Source organism: Mytilus trossulus, chromosome 5 (genome assembly GCF_036588685.1).
Source record: "Mytilus trossulus isolate FHL-02 chromosome 5, PNRI_Mtr1.1.1.hap1, whole genome shotgun sequence".
In the NCBI taxonomy this organism is placed as follows: domain Eukaryota; kingdom Metazoa; phylum Mollusca; class Bivalvia; order Mytilida; family Mytilidae; genus Mytilus; species Mytilus trossulus.
Genome location: NC_086377.1, coordinates 13293356 through 13315026, shown reverse-complemented (window position 1 = coordinate 13315026; position 21671 = coordinate 13293356). Strand labels below are relative to the sequence as shown.

The window sequence follows — 21671 nt, the reverse complement described above, 5'->3', positions numbered from 1 at the left end:
GGGAAAACCAACGGTCTAATTCATTTTGAAGGGGTATTCGATTCGTTTTTGTTTTTAATATTGGTGGGGCGATGGAGGGGTAGGTGCCCGATGGAAAAGGAGGGGGTCCCAAGTATTTAGTTAATAAAGAGGATTTTGCTTTATGTTAGTGCACGTGTACTACAGGGTAGATACTTGCACGTTGTACGTTTCTTGGTTAAGGATATTTAACTATACGAACCCTTTATTTGTTTAATTCAAAAGGCTTTGGGATCAATTTTCATGAATAAGATGAGTTATTGAGACGACATATACAAACAAATTGATAACCCTCAGCATTTAATGATAACGAGTGTTGATTTTAGTATCTTTTTGTTAATGTGATATTTCTTTTCAAGATTGTAAATACGGCAATTTAACAAAGTCAAACATATTACTACGCGGACAAACACGTTTCAAAAGAGTCCAAAGTTTTATTGATTCGAGATCCGTTATTTTTCTTGTTAGAATTTTTTTACATTGTCTTATCGGGGCTTTTTATAGCTGGCTATGCGGTATGGCCTTTGTTCATTGTTGAAGGCAGTACGGTGACATATAGTTGTTAATGTGTGACATTTTGGTCTTTTATGGATAGTTGTCTCATTGTCAATCATACCACAACTTCTTTTTTCATATAGTCTCGATATAAGTACGAATGTGCATCGCTGTGTGTAAATTATAAAGACCATATATGTTTGGTGCATGTAAAATATATGAACATTTAAAAATAGTCCATTAATACAAACTATGATTTAAGCAAAGTCAAATTGAACAAATGCAGCGTTCGACTTATACTTTTTACACGTGACGTAATATTAGCAATAAGTAAGTGAAGATATAAACAAATGGATTGAGTAAATCATTTCATAGAGAATTCGTGTATATGTTATCGAAATAGTTTTGAATCAAATTGGACATTTGCAAACACCTAGGTCACATATTTTCGGGTTTTTCCTAAACTTGTAAGACATATTAAAAATTCCTTTCCCATGTACATTTTGTATATATCAGCCATTTAAGTTACATTATATATTGTTTGTTTCACGAATGTTCTGAAAGTTGGTACTTCAAGATAACACCACACTTCAGTCCTATTTCCAAATACCAACTAGAACTAATGTACGTCAGAAATGGATTGACCGACTAAATCAGGGGAGAGCAAATTAAATTATTTATGTAAATTTCGCCTCGTAGAAATAACTTTGCCCTTCCTAAATGTCAACTACACTTTTCAGTGTAGTACTTGAATGTTATTTTTGAATATAAAATATTTTTAAATTGAATGATTATAAAAGTATAGGAGGGGATCAAGGCCATTTATAATAAACGATAACTACATTATTGTAGAATTAACAATTTAAGATAGTTAGAGTTTCATTCATGCAAATATATAGGATTGAATGGTATGGTATGGTCGCGTGAGAATTGAAAAAAAACCCAAAAAACTGAAGCATCATAAAGGAGACCATAAGCGGAATTAAAAAGATCTATGATCAAATTAATGAAAAACGGTGAAGAGACATACTGCAATCCGCAAAAATCTACACTTTAAAATACAGATTAGTTTAAACATATTTTATTTGCTGAATTAAGGCAAAATGGATTAGACACAAGTAAATCATACTTATGAAGTCTTCTCCATAATACAATATAAAGTTACAATAACAGTATAATATAATGGACATGCATATAAAACAAACAGTTTATACAATATAATACTAGCTTTCATAGGTGAACAAAGAGGAGACAAAGGAAAAAAGGAAAAAGAAAGTTTGAAAAATCGTATACTTCTGTGATGATGACTTGTGGATTGATGACAACGATGACGTCCTGTGTCAGCAATAATAACGCTCTATCAAGGCATAAGAAATCTGTTTGACCTTTTTATGTAATTCTGAACATGTTTGAAAATTTGAATATTTTGTTCGTTCGAAAGTTCCAAGTGTCCGCAAATTAATAGTTTTGTATCTAAAACAAAGTTTTCAGATAGCCAGTTAAGGTTATCGAATAAGTTTTTCCTACATAATGTGTATTTTGGGCAAACGAAGAAGTAATGGTAGACATCCTCAATATTGGACCCACAATGACAAGAAGGATCATTTATAATGTTAGCTCTAAATAGGTCATTGTTTAAGGATGAAGCGGAACATCGCAATTGCGTTAAGATAATATTTAATTTCCTTGGGCCGTACAAATAAAACGTTTCAATTTTACATACTTGACTATCGTTTTTTAATTCTTTCTTAAATTTAGAAATAGAGTCGACACTGCGAATTTTTGGATCAAGTTTATTCCATTCACGTATGGTAGAGGGAATGAACGATTCAGTAGTAAGAGAAAGTCTACAAAATGGAACAATAATATCATGACCATTTCGCAACGGGTAGTTGGTTGTACTTTGTACACAAGGAGGTACAAGATTACATAAATATTCTGGTGCATGCTTTTGGTTCATGTTATAAAACATCTGTAATTTTCTTCTCCTTCTTCTTTCAAAAAGAGATTCCCAGCCAACCTCAGAATAAAAAGTTTCAGTTTTTGTAAATATTGGTAGACCTGTTACTATTCTTGCGGCCTCTAATTGTAAATTTTCTAATTTATTTGAGAAGCCTATTTCCAAATACCAACTAGAACTAATGTACGTCAGAAATGGATTGACCGACTAAATCAGGGGAGAGCAAATTAAATTATTTATGTATATTTCGCCTCGTAGAAATAACTTTGCCCTTCCTAAATGTCAAATACACTTTTCAGTGTAGTATTTGAATGTTATTTTTGAATATAAAATATTTTTAAATTGAATGATTATAAAAGTATAGGAGGGGATCAAGGCCATTTATAATAAACGATAACTACATTATTGTAGAATTAACAATTTAAGATAGTTAGAGTTTCATTCATGCAAATATATAGGATTGAATGGTATGGTATGGTCGCGTGAGAATTGAAAAAAAAAAACCAAAAAACTGAAGCATCATAAAGGAGGCCATAAGCGGAATTAAAAAGATCTATGATCAAATTAATGAAAAACGGTGCAGAGACATACTGCAATCCGCAAAAATCTACACTTTAAAATACAGATTAAGTTATATTACCAATCAAGAGCAAGAGTTTGAAACAGGTGCTCCGGACAGGTAAGCAGTTCTTTCTCCACTAGCTATAGTGACATCCGCCGATAAGTCTTTTCCAGTAATAAACGAAGGTCTGGAAGGGGTTTACAGAACACAGATTATTGGGCAAAAACAATATTGAAAACAACTCGTTATTGGTTTCATGTGTTCAATGAGCTTTTCTGGATTTACCTTCATCTTGAACACTTAAAGCCAACTATCAGAAAGCCAAATATGTATACATTTTAAGAACTGAAAACGTTGAAGATTTATAAACATAAAATGTCCAGAATAAAGAATAAACTATGCTGTAATAAAAAGAATAAAGAATAACTTTGGGGGAAAAAAAAAAAGAGAATAATGGCATAAGATACAGATTAAGTTATATTACCAATCAAGAGCAAGTGAGTGATCCCTATCTAAGCACTCTTTACCATTATACAAAAGCAGAACAGTATTGTCTCTGGTGGAACTTTAAAATAAGACATAACTTAGTTTATAAACAAACGCTTATGTAAGGTGAATATCTAAGATATGTTGGAATGTGGACAGATTAAATACATATTTTTTGTCTATCTGATGAGTTAAGGCTTTTTCAACTGATTTTTATAGTTCGTTCTTATGTCGTAGATTAATGGTATACCGCCATCTTGAATTGTACAATCACAGTACAAAATCGGTCTAGTTATTTGCCTAAATCTGCAAATTTAGAGACGGAGTTGCAATTCAATAGATAAACTGTTTCTTCTATTTGAAGAAAACCTGTTTATTAATCGTACTATACAAAATATTTTAACAAATATCATTTTTTTTGGTTTTAAACTATTTTTTTCAAATAAGCCATTTAAGGGGAGATAACTCTTTCAATACAAAATTTATACTGGGCTAATTGGGAATTTTTTTATTTTTACTTGTAACAGGAAAACAAGTTCGATGACACCATGTTTTCTTTTTATTGTCTTAAACATATTATGAAACCTTTCTTCTCACAATTTATTTCAAAATTCTATCTCATAGAATTTTTTTCATGCACACTAATCGGTTTTTTCATGAACAAACTAACCAAATTTTTGCAATTTTCAACGTCTCATTGCTTGAAAAATAGCACGGTGACCCATACTTTTATTAAATTTTTGAAAAGAGCATAGTTAAATCTTCATTTTGGCAAATTATAAAAAAAATCTGTCTCAAAAAATATATACTGGTGATCTAGGTTAGGGGGAGGGTTGAAATCCCGCTAACATGTTTCACCCCGCCACATTATTTATGTATGTCAAGTCAAGTCAGAAGCCTGTAATTCAGTGGTTGTCGTTTGTTTATGTGTTACATATTTGTTTTTCGTTCATTTTTTTACATAAATAACCCAGATAGCAAACATGTGTTGGGCCCACGTTGGCATTTTGTTGGCAACATTGTTGGGCCAACGTTGGAAAACTATGTTGGGCCACCGTCATTTTGCTCATCGGCCCTTCGTTGGCCCAACATGTTGGGTCTTTGTTGGGCCAACATCAGTATGCCAACAAAGTTAACTATTTGCCAACAATCTGCCAACAATGTTAACTGTTTGCCAACAGTCTACCAACGTAGTCTAGTTTTGGAATTATGTTGGGCCATTGTTGGTTGTACTACAGTTTGCCAACGTTTTATAAGCTTCCCTTATTATAATTTTAGTAATCAGTATTTTATGGTCTATACTGTATTGTATATTGATATAGAATATACAACCGCCTATCATTTGAAAAGTGAGAAATCCACTCGTGTCAATTCATCAGAAGAATATATAGGTTATTTTTCCAATGAAACTATATTCAAATTTAATTTATTTGTTTGGGCTGGTTTTAAATATTTTTTATTTGCGCAAAAAAATATTCAAACATTAAGATAAATACATTTAGATGACTACACAGATTTGAAAATATATGATAAAGAGAACGAAGAGCACATCTTTTTGTTTGCACTTTGGAATAATATTTAAAAAAAATTAAAAAAATCTGTGGTATAAAATGGGGAGATAAGTACTTAATACGTTGGCATATTGTTGGCACAATGTTGGCTTATATTTCAATATTGTCATGCAATATATCCTAAGAATGAGCATTCAAATAGAGTTTGTTTAAAATTGGTTCAGTGGGTTCAGTCAGAAGATCTTACACTGAACCAATGGACGACATAAGTCAAATATCATTGGACCAACTACTTAAATAACAGTTGGTAAGAAAATGTTGGGCCAACATTTGGCCAACCATACAAAAATGACAGTTGGTGCGCACCAACTGCTAAGTTGTTGGGCCAACGAGGGGCCAACAGTGTCAAAATAACTGTTGGCTCAATGTTGTTGGACCAACGCTGGTCTCTTGTTGTCCTTCCAACGCCAACTGTTTACCAACTGTGCCAACTAATCACCAATGTTGGCCAAACAAAGTATTGCTATCTGGGAAGGCCGTTAGTTCTCTTGTTTGAACTGTTTTACATTGTCTTATCGGGCCTTTTATAGCTGACTATGCGGTATGGGCTTTGCTCATTGTTGAAGGCCGTACGGTGACCTATATGGTTTGATGTTTGTTTCATTTTGGTCTTTTGTGGATAGTTGTCTCATTGGCAATCATACCACATCTTCTTTTTTTATATATGTAATGACTATATGATCTTCCAGAACAATGGATTGACAAGATAGTATACGGTACTGGTGAAAAAATCGGGCATAAACAAATATAAAACCACAGTACAACAAATAAGTACAATATAGTACACTCTAATTTTCGAACGAAAAAAAGTGAATTGGTTAAAAATGGCTAGTCATTTTGTTTAATTTGTCGGGGCGTACTCCATGTTTTAGATTCACCAATATAGCTCTTTCCTAAAAGAGATATGTTTAGCACATCAATTATCGATCCAATTTGAAACCACGTTTTTATGTCCCAAAGGATTTGTAGCTTTTGTGGGACCAAAGTTGTTGATCATAGAGGACCAACGGGGATCAGATGTCCAAAGAACATATCTTATGACTTTTCTTTTGATACACGTAATCAGGGACAGGGTGCTAATGCTATGTCTGTAGAAAATCTTTCTTCCACCCCCGATAAAAGTGAAAATGGCGCGCTGGAAACCATGGCGGGTAATGTACCCAAAACCCCGAAACAAAGCCTTGACGAGACTTTGTCAGCTCTAGAGCAAGAGAATGAAAAACTTTTAGAAGAAATTAAATTGCGTGAACTTGTCGAAAAGAACAAAACTCTGAAAAAGAAACTTAAGCAAACGGACTTTAACGTGAAACAAAAACAGGACCAAACTAACAAAATTGATTTAAAATCCTTGAGAAAAGACGAAGACTTGAAACAGAAAATAACAGAAAAACAGAAAGGATTAGTGAGCAAATTATTCATATCTGATGATTCCGATAGTGATACAGAATCAGAAGGTGAGATTCATTTCACACAAACATTCAAAACACTTAACTATCCTAAATTCAAACTCAAAAAGAATAAAAACCTTTCAAAATCTGGTTCATCTAGAAAATCTAGTGATAAGGCAATTTTTCATATCGCATGGCCTCATGAGTTTGCCGGGAGTGACGATATCGAATTCATGTCCTTAAGTATGCCTGCTCTTGTCAGAGGAGAAAATTACATTATACATAATATTGAACCCGCAGAATATAGAGACAAACGTGCTGAACATCTGACACAGCTTATGTTTTATAGTGAACAATTTATATGGTCTGATGTGCTTGCATTTCACAAAGATGTACTACGAGAAATAGAAACTGGTCGTGCTTCATGGAATGACAATTTTGAATTTTGCAAAGCACGTCGCTTGCATCAGTCTCACCCTAGGTTTTATTGTTCAGCTTACAACAAAGGTTCATGCAACAAAAAAGAATTACACAAAAATACTCTGGGTTTATTGGAGGAACATTTCTGTAGTTCATGCTGGATTAAACGAAAAACTATAATGAATCATGCTGCTAAAGACTGTCAAAGTCAAAAACAGTTCCAGGGTAATGCAGGTCGAGGTCGAGGTTCAGACTATGTCCAAAATTGGCAACATGACTTTCCTGCACACAGATGACTAGGAAAAGTATGTGGTAATTCAGCTATAACTATTGATGTATCAACACAAACTGACAATTCTTACACACATAATGAAATCAATGTAAAATCAAAACCATTTATTATGCCTTCAAAATTTCAAAGCAGATCAAATGTAGATAAATTTTTTAAAAGTACTGTTATTGGTACTTGTGTAGATCGTACATGTAGAAAAATTGTAAATGACTTTACACTGGTAGATAATAATGTTAATGATGATATTAATCAGGTGTGTCAAAATCCTGTTGTTCTTCATGATATTGTTTTTAAATCAGGGGTTCCAAATTATATTGGATCACAAATACATGTTCCTTCAACAATGAACATTCCTATATGGAGAAAATTGTTAGATGGTTATCATGACTATAAAATTGTTGATTTTTTAGAATTTGGTTGGCCTGTTGGCTATAGCAAACATGAATTTCCAGAGACTATTGTTAGAAATCACAAGTCAGCATTGTTTTTTAGTGAGCACATAGACGAATACATAAACAAAGAATTATCATATAATGCTTTAGTTGGCCCTTTTAAGGTCAACCCTTTTCAAGTTCCTTTAGCTACCTCACCTTTGTCTTCTGTTCCCAAAAAAGATACAATAGAGAGAAGAACTATCATGGACTTGTCCTTTCCCATAGGTACTTCAGTCAATGATGGCATACCAAAACATACTTACATGGGTGACCCATTCACATTACACTACCCTGCCACTGATCACTTAGTACAGCTTATAAACGAAAAGGGTCCCAACTGTCTATTGTACAAAGTGGACATAAAGAGATGTTACCGTTGGTTACCGGTTGATCCCTATGATTATCATTTATTAGGACTAGTCTGGAATGACCAGTTATACTTTGACACTAAAATTCCCTTCGGTTTGCGTACAGGGGCTATGGCAGCACAAAGGACCACAAATGCTATAATGTACATGTACAGAAACATGGGTTACAATGGTGTTAACTATATTGATGATATAGGTTCAGCTGAAACGACAGAATTTGCGGGGAATGGTTTTCACATTCTCAAAAATTTAATTGATGATCTTGGTTTTAAAGTTGCAGAGCAAAAATGTTGTGCACCCAACACAAATATGGTATTTCTTGGAAAACAATTTGACACTGTAAATATGACAATTTCTATTCCCATGGACAAATTATGTGAAATAAAAGGAGTTATTGAGAAATTATTGACTAAGAAAACTATCACAAGAAAAAAGCTTGAATCAATTATTGGAAAGTTGTCCTACATAGCTGATTGTATTAGATCTGCAAGGTTATTCATTGCACGCTTGCTTGCTCTACTCAGAACTGTATCACGCAAAGGTCATCATATTAATTTGAATGGCGAAGCCAAAAAAGACTTGAAATGGTTTTTAAAATTCATGACAAGGTTCAATGGAAAAACCACAATTCCAGAGCATATCTGGACCACACCGGACCAATTAATACAAACTGATGCGTCTTTATCAGGAATAGGTGGTATTTTTTATAATAGTGGCATCACTGAGTACTTTCATAGTGATATACATACATCTTGGTCAGGCCACCATATTAGTGTTTATGAACTTTTGGCTGTCCTGATCAGTTTTAAAGTGTGGGGTAAAAAACTGCAAAATAAACGTATTGTGTTGCAATGTGACAATTCATCTTCAGTCAGTCTACTTAATACAGGTAGATGTCGTGATAAAATCATGCTTAGCATAGCAAGAAACATTTGGTTAATTTGTGCGCAATATAACATTCAAATCAAAGCGATACATATTCAAGGAATAAACAATCGAGCAGCAGATATTTTGTCGCGTTGGACATCAATTGAAAACCCTTATGCAAAACTGTCAACTGCTTTAGATGACAATTGTATGTTAGATATTGAAGTGCTGGACAAATTATTTAAGTTAGACTTTTCAATTTAATTTCAGAAACCAGATCAGACGAATGGCTATCACTTCGTCGGAAAGCAAGAACAGTTTTAAAAGCAGCCTTCAGACCGGGAACTTTTAAAAATTTGAGGACTCAGCTAAATACATACCTTTTGTTTTGTGAAAAATTTTGTAGATCAGCATTTCCTGTTGATCAAGAGACACTCTGCGGATATGTGTGTTTTTTGTCAGATAACTTTAAGAATAGTGGATCCGTTAGAAATTACTTATCAGGTGTTAAAACGTGGGCCATTCTGTTAAATTTTGATACTGAGGAGTTTAATTCACCGTCGCTCAGGCTAACCTTGTCAGGTATTGACAAGCTTAATACTAATATTCCAAATATAAAATTACCATTTGAACCATATCATTTGAACCGCATGTTTGAAGTCCTAGATATGACAAGTGTACAGGATGCTGTGATGTGGGCTGTTATTATGATAAGCTTTTATGCTATGCTTAGAAAATCACAATTCGCTAACAATTCAAGGACAACGTTTAACCCTAAGGAGCAGTTAACCAGAGGTGATATTCAAATTACTGAGGAAGGATTAATTATCGATATACAGTGGTCAAAAACTAGTCAAAAACATAAAAATATTCACCAGATTCCTCTTAAAAGAGTCGAGGATTGTACTCTATGCCCGGTACTGGCTTATTCTAGAATGGTAACAATGTTGCCTGCACTACCAGGAGAACCCGCTTTTGGTCTTAGTGATAGTAAGGGAAAGATTTGTGCCTTTTCAAAGTCAGACATAGACAAAATTCTTCACAAACTCTTAGTGCGTTGTGGAATAGACACTTCACAATACTCGTTTCACAGCTTGCGTAGAGGCGGTGCAACTTGTGCATCAGCTGCTGGATGCTCAGACTCAGAAATTTGTACAATAGGCAATTGGACTTCCTCTTGCTACAAGGGCTACATCAAACACTCTACTGACAAACTTTATTACATTTCAAGCAAGATGGGACTTTTTTGCAAACTTTCCAACTGATAAACATCCATGATAATTATTTTGTCCTTCCCTCTGATTTCTGTGCTTGGCATTGCGTTGCCTTGGTAATTGTGGTGTTCATTTTTTATATGACAATTGGTGAAATAACATTGTTTCTTTATGCGTGTTTGCATATTTATATTTTGTATGCGTATTTGCATTTGATTTATTAAACACCACCTTTGAATGCCAGCACAGACTTCAGTTTTATATAGCCTTTCTGATAGTACAGTTCAAATTGGTTAAAAATGGCTAGTCATTTTGTTTAATTTGTCGGGGCGTACTCCATGTTTTAGATTCACCAATATAGCTCTTTCCTAAAAGAGATATGTTTAGCACATCAATTATCGATCCAATTTGAAACCACGTTTTTATCCCTCCCGCCCACCCTATCAGAATTATTGTCTTATTTCATATGCATTATGTTGAAATTTTTTTTCTCGACATGATTTAGCTTGCAACTTTAGTGAAATGTTGTTTGCAATATTTTTTTTTGTATTATTTTTTTGTTGTATAAATTTAAAATTATTTTACCTTTATAGGTAATTGTGGTGTTCATTTTTTATATGACAATTGGTGAAATAACATTGTTTCTTTATGCGTGTTTGCATATTTATATTTTGTATGCGTATTTGCATTTGATTTATTAAACACCACCTTTGAATGCCAGCACAGACTTCAGTTTTATATAGCCTTTCTGATAGTACAGTTCAAATTATCATCTACTCAAACCATTGTTTAAACATTACATAACATTGTCCATAATCTATGACAATATTAACTACTAGTAATCGAATTTTTGAACCACGTGGAATACCTCGGGATTCACCACCTATAGCCTATGATATAAAAAGATAAACAAAGTTATCTGACATTACTGTATCTCCAAACAACCAAGGTGAGTGGTTCAACTTTAGTTAAGGTTAACTAAAATGTTAGATACATGTAGTTTTTATGTTTAATATTTAGTTTTGCAATTCAGCAGTTTTTCTTATTATATTTTTTCTCTGATTTTGTCAATTTTCCAACTATGCTCCAAACATAGTTTTCAAAATATTTAAAGAAATAGTAAAAAAATATAAGACCTGTGACTGAAAACAAATTATTTTGTAAATACACGTAGCACATTTAGCATTTTGTTAAAACAATGTTGTTTTGTCGTGCAGTTTCGATTTTTCAATTTTCAGATAAGTTATTCTTTTCATTAAATTGACGATTGAATATACATACAGGACATAAGATATCAAAGCAGTGAAAATACAGGATTTATTTTGCATGTTAAATTGTTTTATTTGACTATTTATTATTGCAACATGTAATGCCGCTTTAAAAAAAAAAGTTGTTTTCTGAAGTTATGTTTACTTAAAACGAACGTTTGCATTTGTCAAATGATGACCTTGAATTTCATCATTATCATAAAATAATAATCAAGGTCTATATTTGATTCTTCCATGGTTATTTTTATGAAGCCTGCTGGGTAAAACAAATTACTTTCAAAGAGTACATATGGAGTTTAAATAATACATAGGGCATGTCGGTTGTAAAACAAAGATCCTATATTTAAACATGCTCCTTGTAATGCCTGACAAAAGACGTGGTACATACATATATCGCTATTGGAATATATACACACAATAGAGGGGGATGACACTTTTTTTAATATGAGATAGCAGGGGGAGGGGGCTTAGATACAATCCATTTGGGATGTGTGATATACGGGGTTGAACAAGCGGAATTCAAATAAAGGGAAAAATGTTGGGATATTAGAAATAAAAACACCGTGTTACCCCTCACAACTTGAAGCAACGTTTTATATACATGTAAGTAAGATTTGCTTTTTATTCTAGATGTTCCGTTTGATGATAATTGCCTCTGTCATTATAGCTGCCCTGGCCTCTACACTGGTAACACCAGAACTAGATGACCAATGGGAGAGCTTCAAGGACTTGTACAACAAACAATATGGCGACCAGGAACATTTAATGAGGTCAATATACGTTAATTTATTCTTTATATGGAATGCATAAATTGTTACATAAGGTCAAATATAATAGTTAAAATTATGTCAAAGGATGATATTGAACTCAATTTTTATAAAAATGTTTTGCTCTATTTCGCCTTTGTTTAACACTTCCTTTTTTTCTATTTCGAATTTCTAAATATTTTGTTATAAATGCTGTTGTCTGCTATAGCTATCTATATATGTTAAAAATGTTGCTCTGTGTTAATGGCCGCATTTAAAGGTTAATACAAAATTTGTTCAAGAATGATATCGCACGACCTATTAATTGTTGTTTATGCATTGTCATCTTTTTGCCACAATAGAGTTGTTATTTCACTGACAATTATACGATTTCTCCTTTTAAATATATCTATAAAATGCTGTAAATTATTTTCAACAATATTTGAACCCATTTGTGATATATTTTCAGACGTTTAATTTGGGAGAGCAACTTGAGATACATACAAAAACACAACCTAGATGCAGACAAAGGTCTTCATTCATATATTCTTGGAGAAAATGAATATTCTGATATGGTAAGTATTATATACAATGAATATTCTGATATGGTTAGTTATATATACAATGTACATTGTATGTTTGATATGAGATAGAATATAAAACATTCAAATTGAAAAGACTTTACAGTTATAAACGGTACTGACGAAAATAAAGCATTATTTTCACCATCATTTTAGTATTGATGTGAACAGCAAAATGGGGAACATTCAATTATCCTACGTAACTGCAAACAAAAACAAAAAACCCCAATAAGAAATGTAGTTTCTCTTCTGGGTTAAAGCCAGTGTTTGTTGTCTAACCGATTTATATCATTTGCTTAAAGATCAAATTGCAGGATAGAAGGTTAAAAAAGTGCGATGCTTAAAGATAAATGAAATTCCAAACCTTCTATAAATTTTCTACTGTACTAAAAACGATGTTTCCGTATAATCACAACTGTTAAAATTGTATTATAAGATCATAGACGAGTTAAATTCACCTTCCCCCAAATAAAAAACAACAACAGATTAGTTTGTAGCATTAACTTGTATTTCTATTTTTACAGACACACAAAGAATTTGTATCAGTAATGAATGGATATATCATGCCAAATGGTAGCAAGAAAGGAGACACATTCATGGCACCAATTGGAGTAGAATTGAAGGATGTCCCTACATCTGTTGATTGGAGAACAAAAGGTTACGTCACTGAGGTCAAAAACCAGGTATGTGTTCTTCTTCAAATGGATAAAAATAATGTTGTATATTGAGTAGCATTTCTAGAGAATAATATCTGGGACTGTTGTAATTTTTAAAATTATTTAAGAACATGATTAATCATTTCCCGAACACTGACATTTCTAGTTTTTCGAACCGGTTTGACTTCATTTTTTCTTTCAGTATATATTAAATGATATGGCACTATTGAAAAACAAAAAAAATGTTTATGTCCTTGCAATGACAGAAAGTATAAATAACTTCAATTAGAACATATATGATCTTTTCTATGAAACGTTAGCGTTTACTCAATATATTCCCGGAATAATAAGCAATTCACCTCAAAGCTAACAAACGCCGTAGATAAAATATTAGCAGTTCAAGACACACGTTTAACTGCATCTTAAACTGTTTGTCCTGTAAATTACTTGTCCTAAACATGCAATAGATATTTACCACTAGACGTTATGCAACCAACAATCAATCAGTTAACCCTGTGGGATTCTTCTTTAAATGGATATGAATATTTTGAATACGTTAGTTTTCGTGTGTTTGTTATCCTCTCACACGACCTTTAAAGATTGGTTTCTTTTACCACAGGGACAATGTGGATCATGTTGGGCCTTTTCCACAACCGGTTCTCTGGAAGGCCAGACGTTCAAGAAAACACAGAAACTCGTGTCACTTTCTGAACAGAACTTAGTTGATTGCTCATCAAGAGAAGGTTAGCCATTTTATTATTGTGTATCCAACAAAAGAGGGACGAAAGATACCAGATGGACAGTCAAACTCATAAATCGAAAATAAACTGACAACGCCATAGCTAAAAAGGAAAAAGACAAAGAGACAAACAATAGCACACATGACACAACATAGAAAACTAAAGAATTAGCAACACGAATCCCACCATACACTGGGGTGATCTCAGGTGCTAAGGAAGGGTAAGCAGATCCTGGTCCACATGTGGCAACATTTTGTCTACTTTAGTTGCCATCTGTTCTGTAACTGTGACAGTGTATTATCCTACAGATCCTTGTAAATGTCTGAAACTGCCTATTGTAATAATAACTTTTTTGTTTGTTCACACATTGATGTTAATATATTGCAATTGTATGCCAATGCCATACAAGTGAGATGTTTATCTAGCAATACAACCAAAGATTAATTCACATTTTTCTTCTTCAGGAAACGCGTGTACTTTGTACGAAATATGACAACTATTTTTTTATTCGTGGCATAGGTGTAAGCTTTCGTTTTCGCCAATTTTCAAAAACTTTTCATTATGAATTTTCATTGTAGCTCGGTATTTTTATTATTTAAACTTTCGTTTCTTCCTGAATGTACATGTATTCATTATATTGATACATCTGGCAATGCGTGTCAAGCACAGAACAATTAGTAAACCTTGTAGTTTGGTTGGGCTGCATACAAAGGAAAAATAAACGCATCTTATCCAAGTTAACCTTGTTCATGTGCGTTACATAGATTAAAAATAACGAGTTTAGAGAAATTGGAACCTACCTTAGGCATAAGATCGAAATAAATAGAAACTCTCGCATCGTGTTTTTAACCATATCTGAAACGAATTTTGTAAAATTATATCATTCCTGAAGATAAATAGTTTTCTCTTGAATTGAATTTTAAATGTGCGTATTGTTATGCGTTTACCTTTCTACATTGGCTAGGGGTATAAGGGAGGGGGAGGGGGGTTGTTGTTGAGATCTCACAAACAAGTTTAAAATCGCTGCATTTTTGCGCCTGTCCCAATTCAGGAGCCTCTGGCCTCTGTTAGTATTGTATTTTTTTTATTTTAGTTTCTTGTGTACAATTTGGAAATGACTATGGCGTTCATTATCACTGAACTAGTATATCTTTGTTTAGGGGCCAGCTGAAGGAAGCCTCCGGGTGCGGGAATTTCTCGTTACATGGAAGACCTTTAGGTGACCTTCTGCGGTTGTCTTTTCTATGGTCGGGTTGTTGTCTCTTTGACACACTCCCCATTTCCTTTCTCAATTTTAGTAGATAGTATCAAACAAATCCGTTGAAATAATATTTAAAACTCTTGATAGTTAAAGTGTTTAGTCTTGAGTCTGCTAAATCAAATACAAAATAAAAGATTGCTTGTCCTATATATTTTAAAACATATCGACATTTGATTTCAGGTAACAAGGGATGTCAGGGAGGATTAATGGACAATGGATTTACATACATTAAAGTTAACAATGGCATTGATACTGAGCAGTCATATCCATACAAAGCCAGGGTACAATAATTTATACAGTCTACCGTTTCCTTTCATCGTAGTTCTCAGTCATATGATATAAGTTCTTATACAACATTCCAATTTTTTTCTCATTGTTAGAAATTTACACGACAAGTACTAAAGATGTTTTTGGAGACCTATCCTTTCTATTTTTTCTTTTATCTTGCTCTTTTGTGAGAATTTATATAATAATGGCATTTTGTCGATTTTTTTTTCTTTTGTCAAGTACAAAATGCCACATTTGAAAGTAAGAGATTTATGATAATCAAAAGAAGGATATTGAGATCACCACAAAAATACCCTAAGATAAAGGGACAGCGCTGCTGTTAAAAACCTGGAAATGTACTAAGAACGACAAATGTCGCCATACGTTTTGTAAATAGGTATTTTGTTTTTAATTATGTTGATTTTTTATAATATAGTGGGCTATCTAATTACTTACGACGACAATATTAATAGGTTCAAAGAACAATTCAATGTAGTTTTGGAAACTGAATCATCGTCCGTAATACAATTTAGTGTCATTTTCAGACATGATTGTTCTGTAGATTCTGTCCTTAATACAATTTATTGTCACTTTCAGACAGGATTGTTCTGTAGATTCAAAAAAGCTGACATAGGTGCCACAGATACCGGATACGTTGATATCAAGAGAGGAAGTGAAGATGAATTACAAATGGCGGTTGCCACAGTTGGACCCATTTCCGTTGCTATGGATGCTGGTCACCCATCATTCCAACATTATAAAACTGGAGTTTACAGTGAAGCCAAATGTAGTTCATCACAACTGGATCATGGTGTTTTGGCTGTAGGTTATGGAAGCAGTGATTCAAGCGAAGATTACTGGATTGTTAAAAACAGGTAACCGATAAATCAGATTTCAGTACCGATAAATCAGATTTCAGTACCGATAAATCAGATTTCAGTACCGATAAATAAAATTTCAGTACCGATAGATAAGATTTCAGTACCGATAAATAAGATTTCAGTACATGTACCGATAAATAAAATTTCAGTACCGATAAATAAGATATCAGTACGTTGGTAAATGTCTTTGTAATAAGATATGCGTTTCCTATCATGATTTTCTTGATAGAGGGTTACTGCTCACAAGGAAGCTATTAATCCAAGAGTTCCAAATGGTGAAGTTGAAATCATCCCTTCGTAAATTTTACGGACGCCATCACGAGTTGGTTGACCGTTATGGAATAACCCTTTCACAAATGATATCGGATATGTTCCTTACGTCGTAACTACAATCCCCTTCCCTTTCATGAATTTGACCTACCGAATTAGACTATTTACCGGATTTGTAATCACATAAGCAACACGACGGGTGCCGCATGTGGAGCAGGATCTGCTTACCCTTCCGGAGCACCTGAGATCACCCCTAGTTTTTGGTGGGGTTCGTTAGTTTTCTATGTTGGGTCATGTGTACTATTGTTTTTCTGTTTGTCTTTTTCATTTTTAGCCATGGCGTTGTCAGTTTGTTTTAGATTTACGAGTTTGACTGTCCCTTTGGTATCTTTCGTCCCTCTTTTATAAAGTGCCTTACATCTTTCTTTTGTATAATTGTAATTCTTACTATATGTTTCTTTTTCTCTTTTCTCTTTTCTTGTTTTTGTTTTGTTTCGTAAAGAAATCATTTAAGTCACATGATGCATGTATGTACATGTTCCGGTTATGTTTTCATTTCGGGGAAAGAAAACTAGTGCTTTTTTCCCCCAGGTATATGTTTTAGTTATATCGAAACGTTTGACTTGTTTAACTGCTGTTCTATTTTTCTTCTTAGATATATTTTGTTTTTACTATCTACATAGTTGTTTTAGGCAAAAATAATTTTATGTTATTATTTACTTCACAGTTGGGGAACAACATGGGGTATGAAGGGATATTTTGAAATGTCCAGAAATAAAGAAAACATGTGTGGAATTGCCACCCAAGCCAGTTATCCTAAAGTATAGAGGACTAGTTAGTGCGATACACAACGGCATACATATCAATAGGACGAATATAAGTGCCATTCTGTTTAGAGCAGGAACAAATAGTGTTATCTTGAAAAGGATCAAACGAACATATTTTTATATATTAATATATGACGAAGAAATAAAATTTATTGAAATGAAATGAAATGTTGTTTGTTTATTTAATTTGAATTAAAAAAGTGGAAACAATATTTCTGTCACTTGCAATCTAACAATTCGAGTAAAAAACAAGTAGACAGATCTTTAGTAGTTTAAGTAAAATGCAGATACTACTAGAGGAAACATAATCTAATGAGTGGTTCTTAAGGTACGATGAATTCTGTTTGTCTTGTCTTAATTCATTGAAAACGATTCTAAGGCATAGATAATTACCTAGCTTAGCTGTATTTGGCACAACGTTTTGGAATTTGGGATCCTCAATGCTCTTCAACTTTGTACTTGTTTGGTTTTATAAATATTTTGATATGAACGTCTCTGATGAATCTTATGTAGACGAAACGCGCATCTGGCGTACTAAATTATACCTGGTACCTTTGATAATTAATTATTAGTTTTAACCTTTTGAATAAAGTATATTTTCAAATGTGTGTATAGCCTTTATAATATAAGTACGTCTGAGTTAGTGAGTCAGTCACTGACAACTCTACAACAGATTTATCAATCGGATCACCAGCAGTTATAGTGATACATGGCTGTGAACAATTTCTCAAATCTTTTGTCCTTTCCTCACCGGGATTCGAACCCATGCTACTGAGATATCGTGACACCAAATCGCCTGCACTATAACCGGCGTGATAGACCACATGACAACCTGGGCTTCTATAATATATATATATATATTAAATTTAAACGTATCTCTTTATTAAACACAACTATTTTAATTTTGTTCCATGTTCCCTGAGATTTTGTCATATTTTATGTTCTATGTTCCCTGAGATTTTGTCATGTTTTATGTTCGATGATCCCTGTGATTTTGTCATATTTTATGCTAAGTTGTACTACATGCTCTAAAAAGTTATTTCGAAGAAAATGCAAAACGAAAGTTCGTAATAAAATGTCAAAATCAAAAGCTCGAACACATCAAACTTCTACCGAAAAGAAAGACACACACTTTTACTTATTCCGATAAAAAAAAAACCGAAAGGACCAATAGGAACACAGACATCGGCTTTGACAAATAAGGTGACATTTGTTAATCAGGTTTATCTAAATTTAATACACATCTACAAATTAAGTAATAATGCATAATTTGATCAAGCACGATGGAAATTTTATATTTCGATTGAAAGCTTTAAAACGGATCCAAAAATACTATCGAAGTGAAACACGTGTTCTGCTGCTAAAACACATAATTGTTTAGTAAAATTGAGAATGGAAATGGGGATTGTGTCACAGAGACAACAACCCGACCAAATAAAAAAAACAACAGCAGAAGGTCACAAACAGGTCTTAAATGTAGCAAGAAATTCCCGCACCCGGAGGCGTCCTTCAGCTGGCCCCTAAAGAAATATATACTAGTACAGTGATAATGAACGCCATACTTATTTCCAAATTGTACACAAGAAACTAAAATTAAAATAATACAAGACTAACAAAGGCCAGAGGCTCCTGACTTGGGACAGGCGCAAAAATGCGGCGGGGCCAAACATGTCCGTGAGATCTCAACTCTCCCCCTACACCTCCAACCAATGCAGAAAAGTAAACGCATAACAAAACGCACATTCAAATTCAGTTCAAGAGAAGTCCGAGTCTGATGTCAGAAGATGTAACCAAAGAAAATAAACAAAATGACAATAATACATAAATAACAACAGACTACTAGCAGTTAACAGACATGCCAGCTCCAGACTTCAATTAAACTGACTGAAAGATTATGATTTCATCATATGAACATCAGGCACAATCCTTCCCGTTAAGGGTTTAGTATCATACCATCATAACAAATATGAGAAGAACATAACCCGTGTCATGCCAACAACTGTTTTTAGAATAAATGTGTTTAGTTCCGAAGCAAAGAGCTTATCAGTGACTCAATATTAACGCCAACATATGCAATCTTTAATGACTTGACAACAGTATCGTAATTATATCCCTTCTTGATAAGTCTATTCAAACATGTCAAAGGTTTTGTAAGTTTCTGAGGTGAATTTATTAAAGATGACATGGCTCATAGATTCTTGTTGTTTTTAACTTTTTGGAGTATACAAAAACTTTTAAGTTGTAGTGTACTAAGGTGGTACCTAACACTACAAGGAGATAACTATGTAATGCCAGTTAAACATTTTAATTACCTTGTGTTGTAGAAGGTCTATTAATCTTCTCAATTGTCAAAGTTGGTGTTTGTCAAATTGCTTTGATAAAATTAAACGAGCAAAAATAATTTTAGTGAAAGTGTTGGGTACCACCTTAATACAACAAGGTACTGCACATATGAATAAACAAATGAATCCATTATTGTCAAAGTCGATATTTTCCAAATAAAACGGTATCGTCTATTATGGGATTTAAGTCCATTTAGAAATACGGCATCATGGTTGACGTCTATTGACATGAATCGGATAAAATAATTTACGATAAATAAGAAAAATCAGGGAGGTGAGGGTTCGCCTTGCTTTACATCAATATCAGAATAAGAATTATGAGATATTATTGCCAATGCGACAACTATACCCCAATTTGAAATAAAGTGGATGCCAGCAGTTATATTTAAAAAAGAAGATGTGGTATAATTGCCAATGAGATAACTGTCATCAAGAAACCAAAATGACACAGACATTTACAGTTATAGGTCACCGTATGGCCTTCAACAATGAGCAAAGTCCATACCGCATAGTCAGCTATAAAAGGCCCCGTTAAGACAATGTAAAACAATTCAAACGAGAAAACTAACGGCCTTATTTATATGAAAAAATATAACACATAAACAAACGACAACCTCTGAATTACAGGCTACTGACTTAGGACAGGCATAGTTATAGTTGATTATCGAAATCAACTATAAAATTATAATGGACGTAAATGCTCACATTGATAAACATAACTTACCATTAGTACGAACCCTTTTTCCACTACACAAACTAACTGTTCCTGTCCTGTCACAAAATGTATTTGCAGTGTATTTTTAAAAGTTATCTTAGTTTCAGGATTTATTAAGACTTATTATTACATTCAAATGCTGACATTTGTGTTTCTCTGTAAATGTGTTGCTTATCATCGAGGGTATCATTTAGATATTGCTGTAACACTTTTTGAAATCATTTCGAGTCAAGACATTGTTTTCCTCATGTCATTAAAGATGGCATATTTTTGTTTTAAAATTGATTCACTAATATGATCTTTGCGTCGGATATAAACACATTTCAGCTAAAACCAGTTGTTGACATGTTACGAGTTATGTTCTTCTCATGTAGTTTATGATCGTATGATACTAAACCCCTGACGACTGAAATTGTACTTGATATTCTGGCCTCTTTGTGAGTCTTGTATGATTAAAAGTTTAGCGTTTAGTTTATCTAATTTGGAGTTAAATATGGCATAAACTATATCTCAGTCCTAGTATACACTTTTGTTTAGGGGCCAGCTCGAGCTCGACTCCAGGTGGGGGATTTTTCGCCCTGTTGAAGACCCATTGATGGCCTTCGTCTGTATTATGCTTTTTGGTCGGTTTGTTGTCTTTTTGACACGTTCCCCATTTTCATTCTTACTTTTATTGCTTTCAGCGCTGAAGAGACATTGATTGTCAATACGCGCATCTGATGCAGTAAAAGATTCACACTGAACAAAAAGGTTAAAACGCCCACAAAATTACTAGTGTAAAACAATTCAAACGTGAAAAACAACGGTCTAATCTATACAAAGAACTAATTACAAGAAACACGTATGAATCACAAACGACAACAAACGACAACAATTAAACATCGGGTTCCTGACTTAGGACAGGTGCAAACAAATGCTTCGGGTTTTAAAGTTTTAAGAGGAATCAACCTACACGCTAATCTTATTATGGTTGAAGTCTGTGTTACAACTCTTCGAAAATAATTAATTAATATTAAATGTTAGAAAAATTAGTACTGTATAT

General features: G+C 33.4%; 2 protein-coding genes across 3 annotated transcripts; both read left to right on the top strand.

Annotated features, from left to right (window-relative positions):
• The first annotated feature begins 6105 nt into the window (after positions 1–6105).
• On the top strand, positions 6106–10131 carry LOC134718544 (uncharacterized). Its single transcript, XM_063581145.1, has 2 exons — positions 6106–7205; positions 9132–10131. The coding sequence occupies exon 1, from the start codon at positions 6177–6179 to the stop codon at positions 7194–7196; it is 1020 nt and encodes a 339-aa protein (XP_063437215.1). The 5' UTR covers positions 6106–6176; the 3' UTR covers positions 7197–7205; positions 9132–10131.
• Positions 10132–11973: 1842 nt separating this feature from the next.
• LOC134718542 (procathepsin L-like) lies at positions 11974–17740 on the top strand. Of its 2 annotated transcripts, XM_063581143.1 has the most exons (7): positions 11974–12113; positions 12559–12664; positions 13195–13353; positions 13946–14069; positions 15508–15608; positions 16192–16469; positions 17473–17740. In XM_063581143.1, exons 1-7 carry the CDS (start codon positions 11974–11976, stop codon positions 17570–17572), a joined length of 1008 nt encoding a protein of 335 aa, XP_063437213.1. In that variant the 3' UTR covers positions 17573–17740. The 2 variants fall into 2 exon arrangements, with proteins under 2 accessions (XP_063437213.1, XP_063437214.1); XM_063581144.1 differs by lacking the exons at positions 11974–12113; positions 12559–12664 and adding an exon at positions 12684–12697.
• The last annotated feature ends 3931 nt before the right edge of the window (positions 17741–21671 follow it).